This window comes from Vulpes lagopus, chromosome 2 (genome assembly GCF_018345385.1).
Source record: "Vulpes lagopus strain Blue_001 chromosome 2, ASM1834538v1, whole genome shotgun sequence".
NCBI classification, from domain to species: Eukaryota; Metazoa; Chordata; class Mammalia; order Carnivora; family Canidae; genus Vulpes; species Vulpes lagopus.
In genome coordinates this window covers 70,615,554-70,630,410 of record NC_054825.1, presented here as the reverse complement: position 1 = coordinate 70,630,410, position 14,857 = coordinate 70,615,554, and the positions used below count along the sequence as shown (strand labels likewise).

General features: G+C 40.0%; 1 protein-coding gene across 4 annotated transcripts in view; it reads right to left on the bottom strand.

Moving 5' to 3' along the window:
- SPG11 (SPG11 vesicle trafficking associated, spatacsin) overlaps window positions 1-14,857 on the bottom strand; it is a 71,671-nt gene that overhangs the window by 13,945 nt on the left and 42,869 nt on the right. For all 4 annotated transcript variants that reach the window (XM_041745265.1, XM_041745266.1, XM_041745267.1 and 1 more), the window contains exons 22-30: window positions 12,706-12,911; window positions 12,339-12,447; window positions 10,738-10,897; window positions 10,068-10,340; window positions 9,256-9,456; window positions 8,271-8,378; window positions 5,361-5,523; window positions 2,819-3,033; window positions 1,635-2,376 (exon numbers count right to left, since the gene is read on the bottom strand). In XM_041745265.1, coding sequence (XP_041601199.1) covers window positions 1,635-2,376; window positions 2,819-3,033; window positions 5,361-5,523; window positions 8,271-8,378; window positions 9,256-9,456; window positions 10,068-10,340; window positions 10,738-10,897; window positions 12,339-12,447; window positions 12,706-12,911 — 2,177 coding nt within the window. The remainder of the gene's footprint in view (window positions 1-1,634; window positions 2,377-2,818; window positions 3,034-5,360; window positions 5,524-8,270; window positions 8,379-9,255; window positions 9,457-10,067; window positions 10,341-10,737; window positions 10,898-12,338; window positions 12,448-12,705; window positions 12,912-14,857) is intronic.

Here is a 14,857-nt window from a genome sequence, read left to right as displayed (position 1 = left end):
GCTAAAATAAAAAATCACAAGAAATTACAAGTATTGGTGAGGAAAAGGAACCCTTGTGCACTCCTTGTGGGAGTGCAAGCTGGTGCTGCCACTGTGGAAGGCAGTATGGAAGTTCCTCAAAAAATTAAAAATAGAAGTACCACTTGATCCAGTAATTCCACTACTACATACTTACCCAAAGAATACAAAAACTTTAATTAGAAAAGATATATGCACCCTTATGTTTACTGCAGCATTATTTACAATAATCAGGATATGGAACCAACCCAAGTATCCATTTGTAGATAAAGATGTGGTGTGTGTGTGTGTGTGTGTGTGTATGTGTGTGTATATATATAAAATAGAATATTACTGAGCCAAAAAGTGATGAAATCTTGCCATTTGCAAAAATGTGGATGGTTCAGCGGTTTAGCGCCGCCTTCAGCCCAGGGCCTGATCCTGGAGACCTGGGATGGAGTCCAGCATGGGCTCCCTGCATGAAGCCAGCTTCTCCCCCTGCCTGTGTCTCAGCCTCTCTCTCTCTCTCATGAATAAATAAAAACTAAAAAAAAAAAAAAAAATGTGGATGGATTTAGAGGGTATAAATGCTAAGAAGTCAGAGAAAGAAATACTATATAATTTCACTGATATATGGAATTTAAGAAATAAATGAACAAAGAAAAAAAAGAAAAAAATAAATTATCCTAACTACAGAGAACAAACTGGTGGTTATCAGAGGGGAGGTTGGTGGGGGGATGGGTGAAATTGGTGAAGGGGAGTAAGAGTACATTTATCCTGATGAGCACTGAGTAATGTATAGTATTTGTTTTTAAATTTATTTAAGAGAGAGAGTGCACGAGCAGAGGAGAGAAGTAAGGGGAAAGGCAAAGAGACAGAGAGAGAGAGAGAGAGAGAGAGAGAGAAGCAGGCTCCCCTGCTGAACAGGGAGCCTGATGCGGGGCTCAATCCCAGGACCCTGAGATCATGACCTGAGCCAAAGGCAGGGGCTTAACTGACTGAGCCACTCAGGGGCCCCTATGTATAGAATTGTTGAATCACACTGTACACCTGAAACTAATCTAACATTGTATATTAATTATACTTGAATTAAAAAAAAGGTTAATGCTTTCTCTCTAAAATCAGCAACAAGGCAAGTATTTCCACTTTTACTACTCCTATCCAATGTCATACTGAAAGTCCCAGCCAGTAAATAAAGCGAGACAAAGAAATCATTGGCAATTCAGATTGCAAAGGAAGATATAAAACCATCTCCATTCACAGATAGTATCATCTGTAGAAAATCCCAAGGAATCTATAAGAAAACCCTTAGGATAAGCAAATTTAGCAAGGTCACAGGATATAAGATTAACACAAAAATCAGCATATTTCTATATACTATCAATGTACAATTGGAAACATGATAACCAGTTATAGAATCAATTTCAGTGAACTAGCTACAAGTCAAATAGATTCCCTCTAACTTTGATATACAGCTAGTTAAAAGACACGTTTCTGTCATTGACCAGTTAATTACCTAGTTTAATGGATTACCCTTAACTTGTATAATTAGTATGCCAAAAGGGACCCTTTCCTTCTGGGAAAGAGTGCCAACAGCTCTGCTCAGGACTCAGGGCAGTTTGATCTCCTCTACTTACTGCTCTGGACTTTTCTTAGTGGAATGCCAGCTTCCTCCTCCTCAAGCGGCTCAGCACTTTGTAGGAGAGCATGGATCTCTGGGTGCAGGTCATCCACACTAGCTTCCCCTGAGGCCAGTGCTCTGCAGTGCAACACCAAGGCAACATCTTGGTTATAGAAATGAAAATACCGACACACTCTACTAGCTTCATGCACAAAGCCATCATCCAATAGGTGCCCAATCAGAAAGTTCAGTGACTCCTGCTCCTTCCAATCCAGTCCGCTATCACATGTCTCTTTGGATGGAAAGCCACTGAGTTGTAAGTACTTTGATGTGTTCAGAACAGCCAACATGGAGAGTGAAAACTTACTGGCTATGCCATCAAAGGAAAGTTCCCCACTAGTTGAAATCTGTTGAGAAAACCCGAGCTCTACTTGCTCCTGTTTTTCTCTGAGGGTGTGTTGGGTAATGCGGCAGCGCCAGATCTGCTTCTCTAGCTCCTCCAGTTCGGCCACCGGCACCAGATCCTCCTGAGCAAGCCAGTGTGCTGCCAATGTGAGCAGCAGATGGCGCTCCTCACTGCTGCTCCGACCCTCTTCAGTTGGGCACTCAGGTGCCTGGGCTGAGAAAAAGGAAGAAGCTGCTTTGCTTGAAATGGAATTTTTCTTAAAATTCTCATGACATTTTTTCCAGAAGTCAATTCTTGCTTGTTTCAGGGACCACTGGTCAATGTGTTTTAGGGTTTGCATTTCCTGTGTCATCTGTGAAATTGAACAAAACACTTCAGCCTTTTTGGGATAAAGAAGTATGTGCTAATGCTCCCGAAGTATGCTGTACTTGTTAAAGCCAAATCAAGTCAGGGAACATGAGGCTTGGCTATGGATGATCCAGGATATTTTATCTGGAAAGTTAAAGTATAAAAGCTAATTCTGAATTTATCTTAGGGAAGGGGGTTCAAGACGAAGCCACCCTATGTTTAATTCTGTTCAAAGCACAACAGCTGTAGCATATCCTGTAAGCCAACCTTAGTTTAAAACACACATTCTACACTAACAGGGATCTGATGCTCATCCATTTCTGAAAGTGATGTGTGTGTCAAAAGTAAAAAAGCCTCTTCTCCTAGAAATCACATATCTCATTTGATTCTGTTTAATGCTGGTTCAAAAAGCTAAGATTTCAAATAACTTAAAAGACTAATGATACCTCTTCAATAACCAAGTTGTCCACAGGTAATTCAGCTAATTCTGCTACTCTCCTGGCCAAAGCAAACTGTCCCTCCATCGCCAGTTTTTCCAAAATAGATGTACATTCATGCTGAAAATTCTCAAGGCTGTGGCTGCTAATAATTACATGATTAATGGCTATGGATGTGTCCTTCAAAATTTCACTAAGGACACAGAGCTTCTTCACATCTGGACCTGTGCCAAAGAGAAGAGGGTATAAACATTTAATCAGTAAAATGCCACCATCAGAGGAAGAATATATATGCTTAACACCGTAATGTAATAAGGAAAAAAATAAAAACCTATTTTTCTACTCTGGTTGGCTAGCAGATGAAGTCATAAGCCATCCCCTATATAGTAAGAACTATTCAAGATTTGCACCAGGACTCAATCTACACAGCTGGCTTTATATACAGGGCAGAGGTTGGTGGCCTGCTGTGTAGTAGCAACTCAGTCAACCTTGGGAAGACCTGGCCATTCATTCAGGCCAATCCCATTTTTTTCTAGATTTTTCTCCAGCCTTAAACAAATTTGTTTTTTATGACTGTTCACTTGCTCATTTAGTGCAAATGTCATGTGGATTAAGACACAGAACCAGTAGGCCAGCTAAAACTGGGCAATAGCCAAGTCTCTTAATTCAGCAGATTGTATTCAGAATGGAGCATCACTTGCTCCTTTGGACAACTACTTAAACCAGGGACACTCAGTGCAGTGTCTCTTTTTTTTATAAGATTTATTCATTCATTTTAGGGGGAGGGCAAACTGGGGGGAGGGGCAGAGTCGTAAGCAGACTCTGTGCTAAGAACAGAGCCCAACGTGGGGCTCAATCCCATGCCCCTAAGATCACAACCTGAGCCAAAACCAATAGTTGGACACCTAACTGACTATGCCACCCCGAATTGACTGTGCCAAACCCAAACCTGGCTGGGTTTGCTCCATCTCCCAAACAGTCTATGTAGAGCTGACTTGTGTCCTACCATAAAGGAGGGACATGAAAAACACTCTGTAGGAGCCTATTCCCAACGCCACCTGCTGGGCTGTGGTCTGATTTAGGTAGTTCTAGGGACAGTGAGACACCCTGCACAATACCCACCAGTAGGGGGATGCTAGGTTTCTTTGTTAAAGCATATAAAACCTAGGTTTTTTTTCTTATAAATATTTTCTTTAGGCACATACATATTATATACACAGAGAATATAAACATTCCATAAAAATGGGAAAAAATTATATGAATAAAAGCAGTATGGGCAGCCCTGGTGGCTCAGCGGTTTAGCGCTGCCTTCAGCCCAGGGTGTGATCCTGGAGACCCGGGAGTGAGTCCCACGTCAGGCTCCCTGCATGGAGCCTGCTTCTCCCTCTGTCTGTGTCTCTGCCTCTCTCTCTTTCTCTCTCTCTCTCCCCCCCGACCCCGTGTCTCTAATAAATGAATAAATAAATATCTTTAAAAAAATAAAATAAAAGCAGTAAAATGGTTAACAACATAGACAATCCTTATAATTTTTCAAGGATACAGTAATTCTGGCAAGAAAATAGGGAATTCAAAAAAAAAAGAGAAAATAGGAAATTCATTTCTGAAAAAAATTAAAATTACTAAAGATCAATAAAAACACCTGTGGGATCCCTGGGTAGCTCAGCGGTTTAGCTCCTGCCTTCAGCCCAGGGCATGATCCTGGAGTCCCGGGATCAAGTCCCACATCAGGCTCCCTGCATGGAGCCTGCTTCTCCCTCTGCCTGTGTCTCTGCCTCTCTCTCTCTCTCTCTGTTAAAATCTTTTTTTAAAAATTAAAAACACCTGTATGTTAAAAGGACATACTATTTGGTCTATAGAGAAACAGACAAGTCCCATCTTACAGACACTTAATTTTGGAAACACCCTTTCTTTCCAGTCTTCAGCCCTGACCGCCAACAATGCAGGCACTGAGCCTAGCATTCTGTCACCATTCTGTGCGGATATGAGCTCTCCAAATAACCCCAGTAGTGAAAATGTCAGAATCTAGTATAAAACAACAACATAATCATTCAACAAAAACTTGAAATTATCAAGTAGAAAAGAAGGTAAGACAATAATTGGTTTCACTCAATCAGCAACAACCTTAGAGACTGCCAGTGTCTGGAGAGAAATGTAAAAAATAAGCATAATTTGTCTTTGAAACCTTCAAAATGAATTAGTCATTTCTGAAACAGTTTGTGACCCTGAGCAATGGTAACACTTTAAGGCTACTTGTCAGAAAAAAAAAAATTGACAGTGACAGGGTAGAGACTAGCCAGGGGGAAATGCAGCTGACAAGTCCTCAGAAGGAGCAGCCAATTGTATTATTTAGGTTATGCCCTGTTGTGCTAGGTTTTGAATGCTTTAACCATGATTGAAGTTTTTCCTGCAACCTCTTCTTCAAACCTCATTATGGACTGTAAATGTAATGTTATATATCATATGCATTTTAATTTCCTGAATGCCCTTCTAAAATATTTTCAAGATTAAGGAATCTAATTTCTTAACAACTCAACTGTCAGGACTGTCTTACCATCAGAGAAGAAATTTTCTATTCCAACAAATAGCTGTAAAAGCTTCCCCAGTTCATACTGGGTCCCACACTGCTGCAGCATAAGCTTCAGAAGAAAACACACCTGCTCCTTCAGCCATGGGGCAGGGATGGTAGTGTGGACCCTTGTGGCTGCTGTTTCAACCTAGAAAAAAGAGGGGGTCAGGAAAACCAGTTTCTCAGGAATAGCAAATCAAAACCTCCCAATTTGGGAAAATATAAGAAAGGCAAGGTACCTCAAAAGTCCTTTCCTATCACAAAGGGGAACGCTTATTCAGGTCCTTTCCAAATGACAAGAAGTAGAGGTATGCGTCCGAGAAGTGGCAAAAATAAGCTCTTTGTTTCTCTTTGTGAGATGTCCTACTGTATAGGGAGCTGTGTGTGTGTCAAAGTCAAAGATGGATAAGAGACCTACAGACTGAATGCCAACTATGGAGTGAACTGAAGCAAATACCTTCAAGTTAGCGACTGCCAAACTAATAACCCTGTGAGTTGCTGTGAAATTGACCTGACACGTTTTACTTAACAGCTTTGGAGAGGGATGGAGGCCTGCCCTCAAGTCCAGAAGATCTGAGATTCATATAACAAGACCTCTTCGAAAGACTTAACATTAACTTGTTCTACCAACTTCTTCTACCAGTTTGCTTGTAGTTTATACTATTGTTAAGGAAGCATCTCGGTTAAGAAGCCTGGATTTATGTCATTACAATCAAATGCTAGCAATATTAATTGGAAGATGACCCCAAGTAGCAGGCTGCATTAGCCTGAATTGGAGCATAGTTCTTAGTCTTTATTTACTTGTTTATGTACTCCTGCTGCTGTAAGAAGAGGGTCTATAGCAGGCAGGTGATGGAATTAGTCAAAACAAAAATATATGTGGAAGTAAAGGGTGGAAGCAAGGATGGAACAGGTGCGCTGTCCCTCCAAAGAGATAAGCTGGAGTGGGAACAGTGAGGTCAGAGTAAAAAGATATCTGGGAGGGCCTAAATATAAATGAAAAACTATAAAACTCCTAAGAGATAATATAAAAGAAAACCTAGATGACCTTGTACATGGTCCTTTTTAGAATACAACACCAAAGACCTAATCCATGAAAAAAATAATTGATCAGATGGACTTCATTAAAAGTAAAAACCTTGGGGTGCCTGGGTGGCTCAGCAATTGAGCGTCTGCCTTTGGCTCAGGGCGTGATCCCGGGATCTGGGATCGAGTCCCACATCGGGCTCCCTGTGGGAAGCCTGCTTCTCCCTCTGCCTATGTCTCTGCCTCTCTGTGTCTCTCATGAATAAATAAATATTTTTTAAAAATAAAAGTAAACTTTTTTTTTCTTTTTAAAGATTTTATTTATTTGACAGAGAACGAGAGAGCATAAGCAAAGGGAGCTGCAGGGAGAGGCAGAGGGAGAAGCAGACTCCCTGCTGGGCAGTGAACCTGATGTGGGACTTGATCCCAGGACCCTGAGATCATGACTTGAGCCGAAGACAGACACTTAACTGACTGAGCCACCTAGATATCACAAAAGTAAAAACTTCTGCTCTACAAAACAAAATCTCAAGAGAATTAGAAGACTAGACACAGATTGCAAGAAAATATTTACAAAAGATACATCTAATAATGGACTATTACACCCAAAATATACAAAGAACTCCAAAACTGAGTGTTTTAAAAAAAAACTCTATTAAAAAATAGGCTGGGGGAAAAAAAAAGAAAAAAAAAAAAAAATAGGCTGGGGGCACCTGACTGGCTTAGTAGGTAGAGCATGTAACTCTTGATCCTGGGGTCTCCACATTGGGCAGAGCTTACTTAAAAACAAAACAGAGGGCAGCCTGGGTGGCTCAGCGGTTTAGCGCCACCTTCAGCTCAGGGCGTGATCCTGGAGACCCAGGACTGAGTCCCATGTCGGGCTCCCTGCATGGAGTCTGTTTCTTCCTCTGCCTGTGTCTCTGCCTCTTTCTCTCGGTGTCTCTCTCATGAATAAATAAATTAAAAAAAATAAAAATCTAAAAAACAAAAAAACAAAACAGAAAACAAATGCTGAAGAGGATGTGGAGAGACTGGAACCTTGTATACTGCTGTGGCAATGTAAAATGGTGCAACTGCTATAGAAAGCAGTATGACAATTCCTCAAAATATTAAAGATAAAGTTATCATATCATCCAGCAATTCCACTTTTGAGAGAATACCCAAAAGAATTAAAAGCAGGATCTTTTTTTTTTTTTTTTTTTTTTAATTTTATTTATTTATGATAGGCACACAGTGAGAGAGAGAGAAGCAGAGACACAGGCAGAGGGAGAAGCAGGCTCCATGCACCGGGAGCCCGACGTGGGATTCGATCCCGGATCTCCAGGATCGCGCCCCGGGCCAAAGGCAGGCGCCAAACTGCTGCGCCACCCAGGGATCCCTAAAAGCAGGATCTTAAAGAGATTATTTGTATACCATGTTCATAGTAGCACAATTAAAATGTAGAAGCAACTCAAATATTCACAGATAGAGGAATGGATAAGCAAATGTGGCATATACATAGAATGGAATTTTATTCAGCATGTAAAAGGAAAGAAATTCTGCATTCTACATGGATGAGGCTTGAGAACATCATGCTAAGTGAAATAAACCATTTACAAAAAACAAATACTGTACAATTCCACTTATATGAGTTACTTAAAAGTAGCCAAGTGAAACTTCTCTGTCATGCCTGGCAACTGAGGTGCTGTTGGCAAAGCCACTGTAACTCGTGATCTGTCTCCCCACCTCTGGAACAGTACAAATGAGTTAGTTTGAATTATGCCACATACCCAGCTACTTGTCTGCTGTTATATCTTGACTACTAGCAGATAACAGGCCACTCTAACCAATTTCAGATCAATGATAAAGAGCAATAGGATTTCAACTTACAGTTTCAAAGCTCTTTTGGAACTCCAGAAGTTTAGCTTCAGCTTCTTTATAATTCTTGAAGAACATACACAGTTCATACATCTCCATCATCAACAGTAGTGGGGAATCCTTTGAGGAAGAGTTTGAATGAAATTTAAACATTGCGAAGCTAATCAATACTATTTTCTTAATGAATAATACTAATGTAAGAGGCATAGTAAAAACAAGTACTATTAATAATAATTTCAAAGAATTGAATCATGTATGTTAAAGAGAAAGGAGGTTAAATTTCTATTTATTTTGCCTTTTAGAAAAAGGATATTCAGACCAGGTACACCTACTCAACAGTCCATTTTCTGTCTATTCTTTACTTGGTTACTGCACATGAGCTGGAGATACTCCACTGAGCTGCCCAACCTACTGCTGTCTGCAGCATTTCTACCACTTGGTGGGGGCTTTTCAGTCAGAAGACAGGGGTTTTGGAATGAGAAAGTATAGATCTGAACTATAAATACACTGCTTACTAACATACTTTGAGACCCTGGGCATGTTACTTAAGTTCTGTGAGCCTGAGTTTATTACTTTAAAATGAGAATACTATCACTTCATAACATCCTAATATATTATCTTTCTAAAAGACTATTGTGATAATTTTTGTGATAACTTTTATATCAAAAAATATATATAAAGCTCTTTGCTGGGGTGCCTAGGTGGCTCAGTTGGTTAAGTGACTGGCTTTGGCTCGGGTCATGATCCCAGGGTCCTGGGATCCAGCCCTGCATTGGATTCCCTGCTCAGTGGGAAGTCTGCTTCTCCCTCTTCCTCTGTGCACTCTCTCTCTAATGAATAAATAAAATCTTAAAAAAAAAAAAAATAAAGCTCTTTGCTAAATAAATGGTAGTTATCATCACTTGTTGTCAGCTAAAAAAAAAACTAAAAAAGCCAATAGGTGTATCCTGAAGTAACCCTTTAAAACACAGAAAAGAAATGAAGTGACTATTACTACCTTAAAGAAAAGTTGGAAACCTCTGATGAGAGTTTTGCTCTTCTGCCTTGTTAATAATGTTCTCCAGATGACTGAGAGGTCTTGAAGGTCCCATATGTGGCCTTCCACTGAGCCCTGAATGTGTTCTATTGCTTCAGCTGCAACACTGTCCTCCACAGATGTGATGATCCAAACACATAGACAAGGAATAGTACTGGCATCCTGTCACAGGATAAAAACTTTTCAAAAACAGTTGTGTCTGGATTACCTGATAGAGGGAGTTGGAGGCTTCCAGCAATGCTACAAACATGGATAGATATTTCCTGTTTAGAACAAGTCATCTCAAGAAATTGGTTAAACTAGCTTGAAAAGCTTTCAAACTGAAATAAATTCTAATGAGCAACAAGGAACTATTATAAACTGTTCTGCAGTGTGATGTATCAAAAGACCAAGAGACAGAATGGGTATATACGGAAACCGTGGAAGTACTAAGTATAAGGAACAAGACTGGCTTCCACAGAAATGCTGATCAAGGGACTTTCTAGAGCATCTCACTTGTCTGCTCAAGAGGCACAATCCTTTCTCTATAACTGCCAACCAGGAACCAAGCTCTGACCACTTAAGTTACTGAATATTAAGGTACAAGGAAGTATACTAGATGGCTTAGAGCCTAAGCCAGAAAAGCGTAAAAGTTACAGTGACCTTACAAATACATGCTGGAGCCTCACTGTCATCATCACCCCACTTCCTTTCTGATTATCAGCCTTCTCTGTCCCTTTCCACTTTTTCCATTGTTTGCTGGGTCTTTAATTTAGGCTTCTTATTATCCTCACCTGGAGACATGAGGCCAGGACACTAAGGATAGGAGCCTGTTGTTTCATTGCTTCAGCTAGGAGCCAGCACCAGGGGTTTGGTTCCTCTGAGCACTGGAGTAGAACTTGAAAGAAATCAGCCATTTCTTCTTTGTTTCTCTGGAGTTCCTGGGGAGACCTGCTGCAGACTTCATCACTATCCATTTTGGAGTTAGACACTGAGGTCAGGTTCTCAAAAGCTAGTCTTAAGTGGTCTTGAAGGATAGGACTGAAATACTGAAGAAGAGATTTCACCTAGAAAACATATTAGGTGATTTAAAAAGACCAGTTCTATCTGGAGCTGAAAAATGTTAGAGAAAAGCAGAGGTAAAATTGTTCTTTCTCACCTTGAACTGTGTGGGGGGAAGTGACCATATCATTTTACAAAGTTATTTGTTGCTTTGGATTGAATTTTTTTTTTTTTTTGGATTGAATTTCTATATTTAATCTGGAGTCACAAAAACTCTTCCTTCAGCTCTGTAGTACTAATGACTAATTCTTTGTCTGAAGCCAACCCACTGAAATCTTAGTAAAAACAGTAGTATCATATAAAACAAAAGCCTAGGTACACACAACAGAAAGAACACTATTCATCCTCCCTGAAGTTTTCCATTTCCTCTTCTTGAATAGTTGGCAACAAATGGTGGCTTACCTCCTCTGGGTGATAGTTATAGAGTTGGCTGTGAATAATGAACTGTAACCAATCATTTGCTTTGGCACATTCTCTAAGGTAAGACGTGCTCAGCTTCACATTGTGAAGCCTGCAGAACTGTACTGCTAATGCCCACTGGCTGCTAGATTCACTAGATAACCTGTAATTGGAAGTTGGGGCAGTAGAGAAAAAAATTGTTAAAATATAGCTTTAGTTTTAAATGGAAAATTAGTAAAAATTAAATAAACTTAACTGCAGTATATTCTCTAAAAAGCCTTTCTACAAATACCAAATGTTTATTAGGCTGCTTTGGGGGGGGAAAAAAAAAAAAGAGGGCTCTTGCACCCAGAATGTATAAAAGTCTTCTTAGCATACTGGCAGAATTCATTCCTTTTATCAACCAAGAATCTATCCATAGATAGATTATACTAGCTATATACCACCTTTAGGAGTATTGAATAAATCAGCATTCAAGAAATTTCCTGAGTGCTTAATTGTTTCACATGATTTGCTTTAGAGTATCAGAGCCCAGACAGATGCTTGGGCTTCCTCATGAAGGGGCAGTACTTATTCCTGCTCACAGCAGAAAACTTGAGAACAGAGTCACTGATAGCAGGTACAGGAGAGTGCTGCATTCCCAGGGTCTTAGGTGGCTAGGTCACCCCAGGTGGCATAGCACAGAGGAAAGATGGCATAAATGTATAAGTAGAGGTATTTCTGTGGATAGATGGTCACCTCAACTTTCATTATCAACTAACATATTAGCAAGAGAAAAATTAAGGACAACTCTTAGAGTCAAATTTTGTGAGATACATCCCCCAACTTTTTTCTTCATAAAATATATATATATATATATATATATATATATTTATATATATATATATATTTTTTTTTTTTCTTGAGAGCGAGAGAGAAAGCAAGAGAGAGAGAAAAAGAGAAAGAGAGCAAGGGAGGGGCAAAGAGAATCTTTAGCAGTCTCTGCACCCAGCAGGGAGCCGATGTGGGGCTAGATCTCAGGACCCTGAGATCATGACCTGAGCTGAAATCAAGAGTCAAATGCTTAGCTAACTGAGCCACCCAGCTGCTCCCATCCCATATCTTCTTAAATGATTTCAACATGTAACACTTAAGAGGTTTCTCTCACTAGCAGGACAGTGGGGAGACAGAGTTCTCCATCTCTTGGAAACTCTTATCTCTAAAGAGTGAATGATTATTTGCATCCTCCCTTTTTTTTTTTTTAAGATTTATTTATTTATTCATGAGAAAGAGACAGAGGCACAGACATAGGCAGAGAGAAGCAAGCTCCTCAAAGGGACCCTGATATGGGACTCAATCCCAGGACCCAGGATCATGCCCTGAGCAAGGGCAGATGCTCAACCACTGAGCCATCCAGGCGTCCCTATCTACATCCTCCTTTACTGATGGCAAGAAGCAATCAAAACTCACTGTCCATTTACTGAGTAACTACTATATACTGTCCAAGTAAGATGGCCTGAAGGGATTAGTAAAAACATCTGAGGTGTCAGAAGAAAGACTAGGCAAATACAGACTGGAAGAAAAAAGCTTGCTGGAAAAGAGCATGAGGTGGAAATTCAACAAACCTCTTTATTTCTTGCTGCTGAATGTTGTTCCATATACCTTCTTCTAAGAGAATAAGCAATTCCTCTATGGTGGCCTTTTCACCCACAGCCAGTTTAGATAGTTTTTCAGCTGTAAGAAATACAAACAATAAAATATGGTCAAGAGAAAGGGTCAGGAACTCTTCTGTTTGAAGACTGTGGCCCAGGGCCATTTCAGAACCTAATTAAAAGGCCCAGAAAATGAGATAAAGTACAAACATTCTGTAGGAAAAGGATGAAACAGGAAGACAATTGTTTCCTCCCCAACCACCAACGATTCAATACTTTAAACCTATTCATCCCTTGTCCTCTAAACAAAACAAACCCCAGATGGAAAAGGTACTTGTACCTAGAGCCTCTCTGATACAGCTGTACTGAACATCTTCATTTCTACATTTGTAGTTCAAAATTATATTGGCCACTTTCATGTCAACTCTGAGCTTGAGGCTATCGAGGCCAAGCAGTTCTAAGAAACAAACACAGGCAGCTCCTACTGATGGAATGTAGAAGGAGGAGAGCCCTAAAACATAAGCTTCATTGCCTACTTGCTGGATCCTGAAAAAGAAAGGAATCAAAATCACATCAGAAAACAGTTTCTCACCAGGAAAAGCAGATGGAATTATGCAGTGATGCATGGAGTATCAGACACCTGTGATTTTTAGCTTCCTCTCCCTTCAGTTTTTGAGCCCTGCACACATTCATTGAGGTTCTTGGTAGTTTTGTCTCCATCGTCCCCCAATCTTTAACCTTCTCCTAAAACATCAACTCACAGGCCAAATTATTCTTGTTTCCAACTTCATCCAGGGAACACAGAACAGAACTTCTGAAAGACTGACAACTTGTGATCTTATCAATTATGAGTGTGTATAAATAAACTACCAAGAAAATTAATGCTAATTAAATTTTGATATGATATATATATAGTATATGTAGTTTTACATCATAGATAAATTTCAAGGAAAGTTGCACAAGAAATTACCCATCTTTATTTACTGTGTAGACTCATGCCGACAGGAGATTCAGGGACCTTTTATCTTTCATTTTTCACCCTTCTTAATTACTTGAATATTTTATCATTAAAATGCATTACTGTGAAACAAGACGAAATCAGAGAGAGAAAGAGAGAGAGAAACCATAAGAGACTCTTTTTTTAAAAATTTTATTTCTTTATTCATAGAGACAGAGAGAGAGAGAGAGAGAGAGAGGCAGAGACACAGGCAGAGGGAGAAGCAGGCATCATACAGAGAGCCTGACGTGGGACTTGATCCAGGGTCTCCAGGATCACGCCCTGGGCTGCAGGCGGTGCTAAACCGCCGCGCCACAGGGGCTGCCCCACCATAAGAGACTCTTAATCACAGAAAACAAACTAGGGTCATTAGAGGGGAGGTGGGTGGGGAAATGGGGTAACTGGGGGATGGACATTAAGGAGGGCACATAATATAATGAGAACTGGGTGTTACAGAAGACTGATGAATCACTGACCTCCACTTCTGAAACCAATAATACACTAAATGTTCATTAATTGAATTTAAATTTAAAAATAAGAAAAAAATAGTGAAAAATTCATTACTTTAACTACAAAACAAATAAAGCAGATCTATATTTAGCTGATTATATCAAATACTCCTCCCAATTCTGTGCTTAATAAAAATGAATTATAAAAAAATGCAGATCTTAAATACAGAATTCACATCTTATTATACAATTCTCTCTTTAGAGTAACTGCTAATATTTGCCAATCTCCTGGGTCATTAAAAAAAAAACAGAATTTTAAAAGATATAAATAGTATCTTTTTTTAATAGTATCTTTTAATATTATCTTTATTCTCTTTTTTCCCATTAACAAAAGACACATTACATCCCCCAAACTTGGAATATGCAGAAAAGCACAAAATGGGAGAAAAAAAAAAAAGATCAAATTACTAGCCAGGTATAACTACTTAACTGTGATAAGTTTTGTTTTGTTTTTTTAAGATTTTATTTATTCATAGACACACAGACACAGAAGTGGGGGGGGGCAGAGAGAGAGAGAGAGAGACAGAGAGAGGCAGAGACGCAGACAGAGGGAGAAGCAGGCTCCACACAGGGAGCCCGACGCGGGACTCGATCCTGGGTCTCCAGGATCACGCCCCGGGCTACAGGCGGCGCTAAACTGCTGCGCCACTGGGGCTGCCCCTGTGATAGGTTTCCACTATATTTTTTTTCAAATGCATGTGTAAAAGACATAAATATGCCTTAAAAAAAAAAGATTTTATTTATTTATTCATGAGAGATGGGGGCGGTGTGTGGGCAGAGACACAGGCAGAGGGAGAAGCAGGCTCCATGCATGGAGCCCGATGTGGGACTTGATCCCAGGTCTCCATGATCAGGCCCTGGGCTGAAGGCGGCACTAAACCGCTGAACCACCCGGGCTGCCCAGGTATGTCTTTTAAGAATACAAATTAAGGATGCCTAGGTGGCTCAGCGGGTGAGTGTCTGGCTTTGGCTCAGGTTGTAATCCT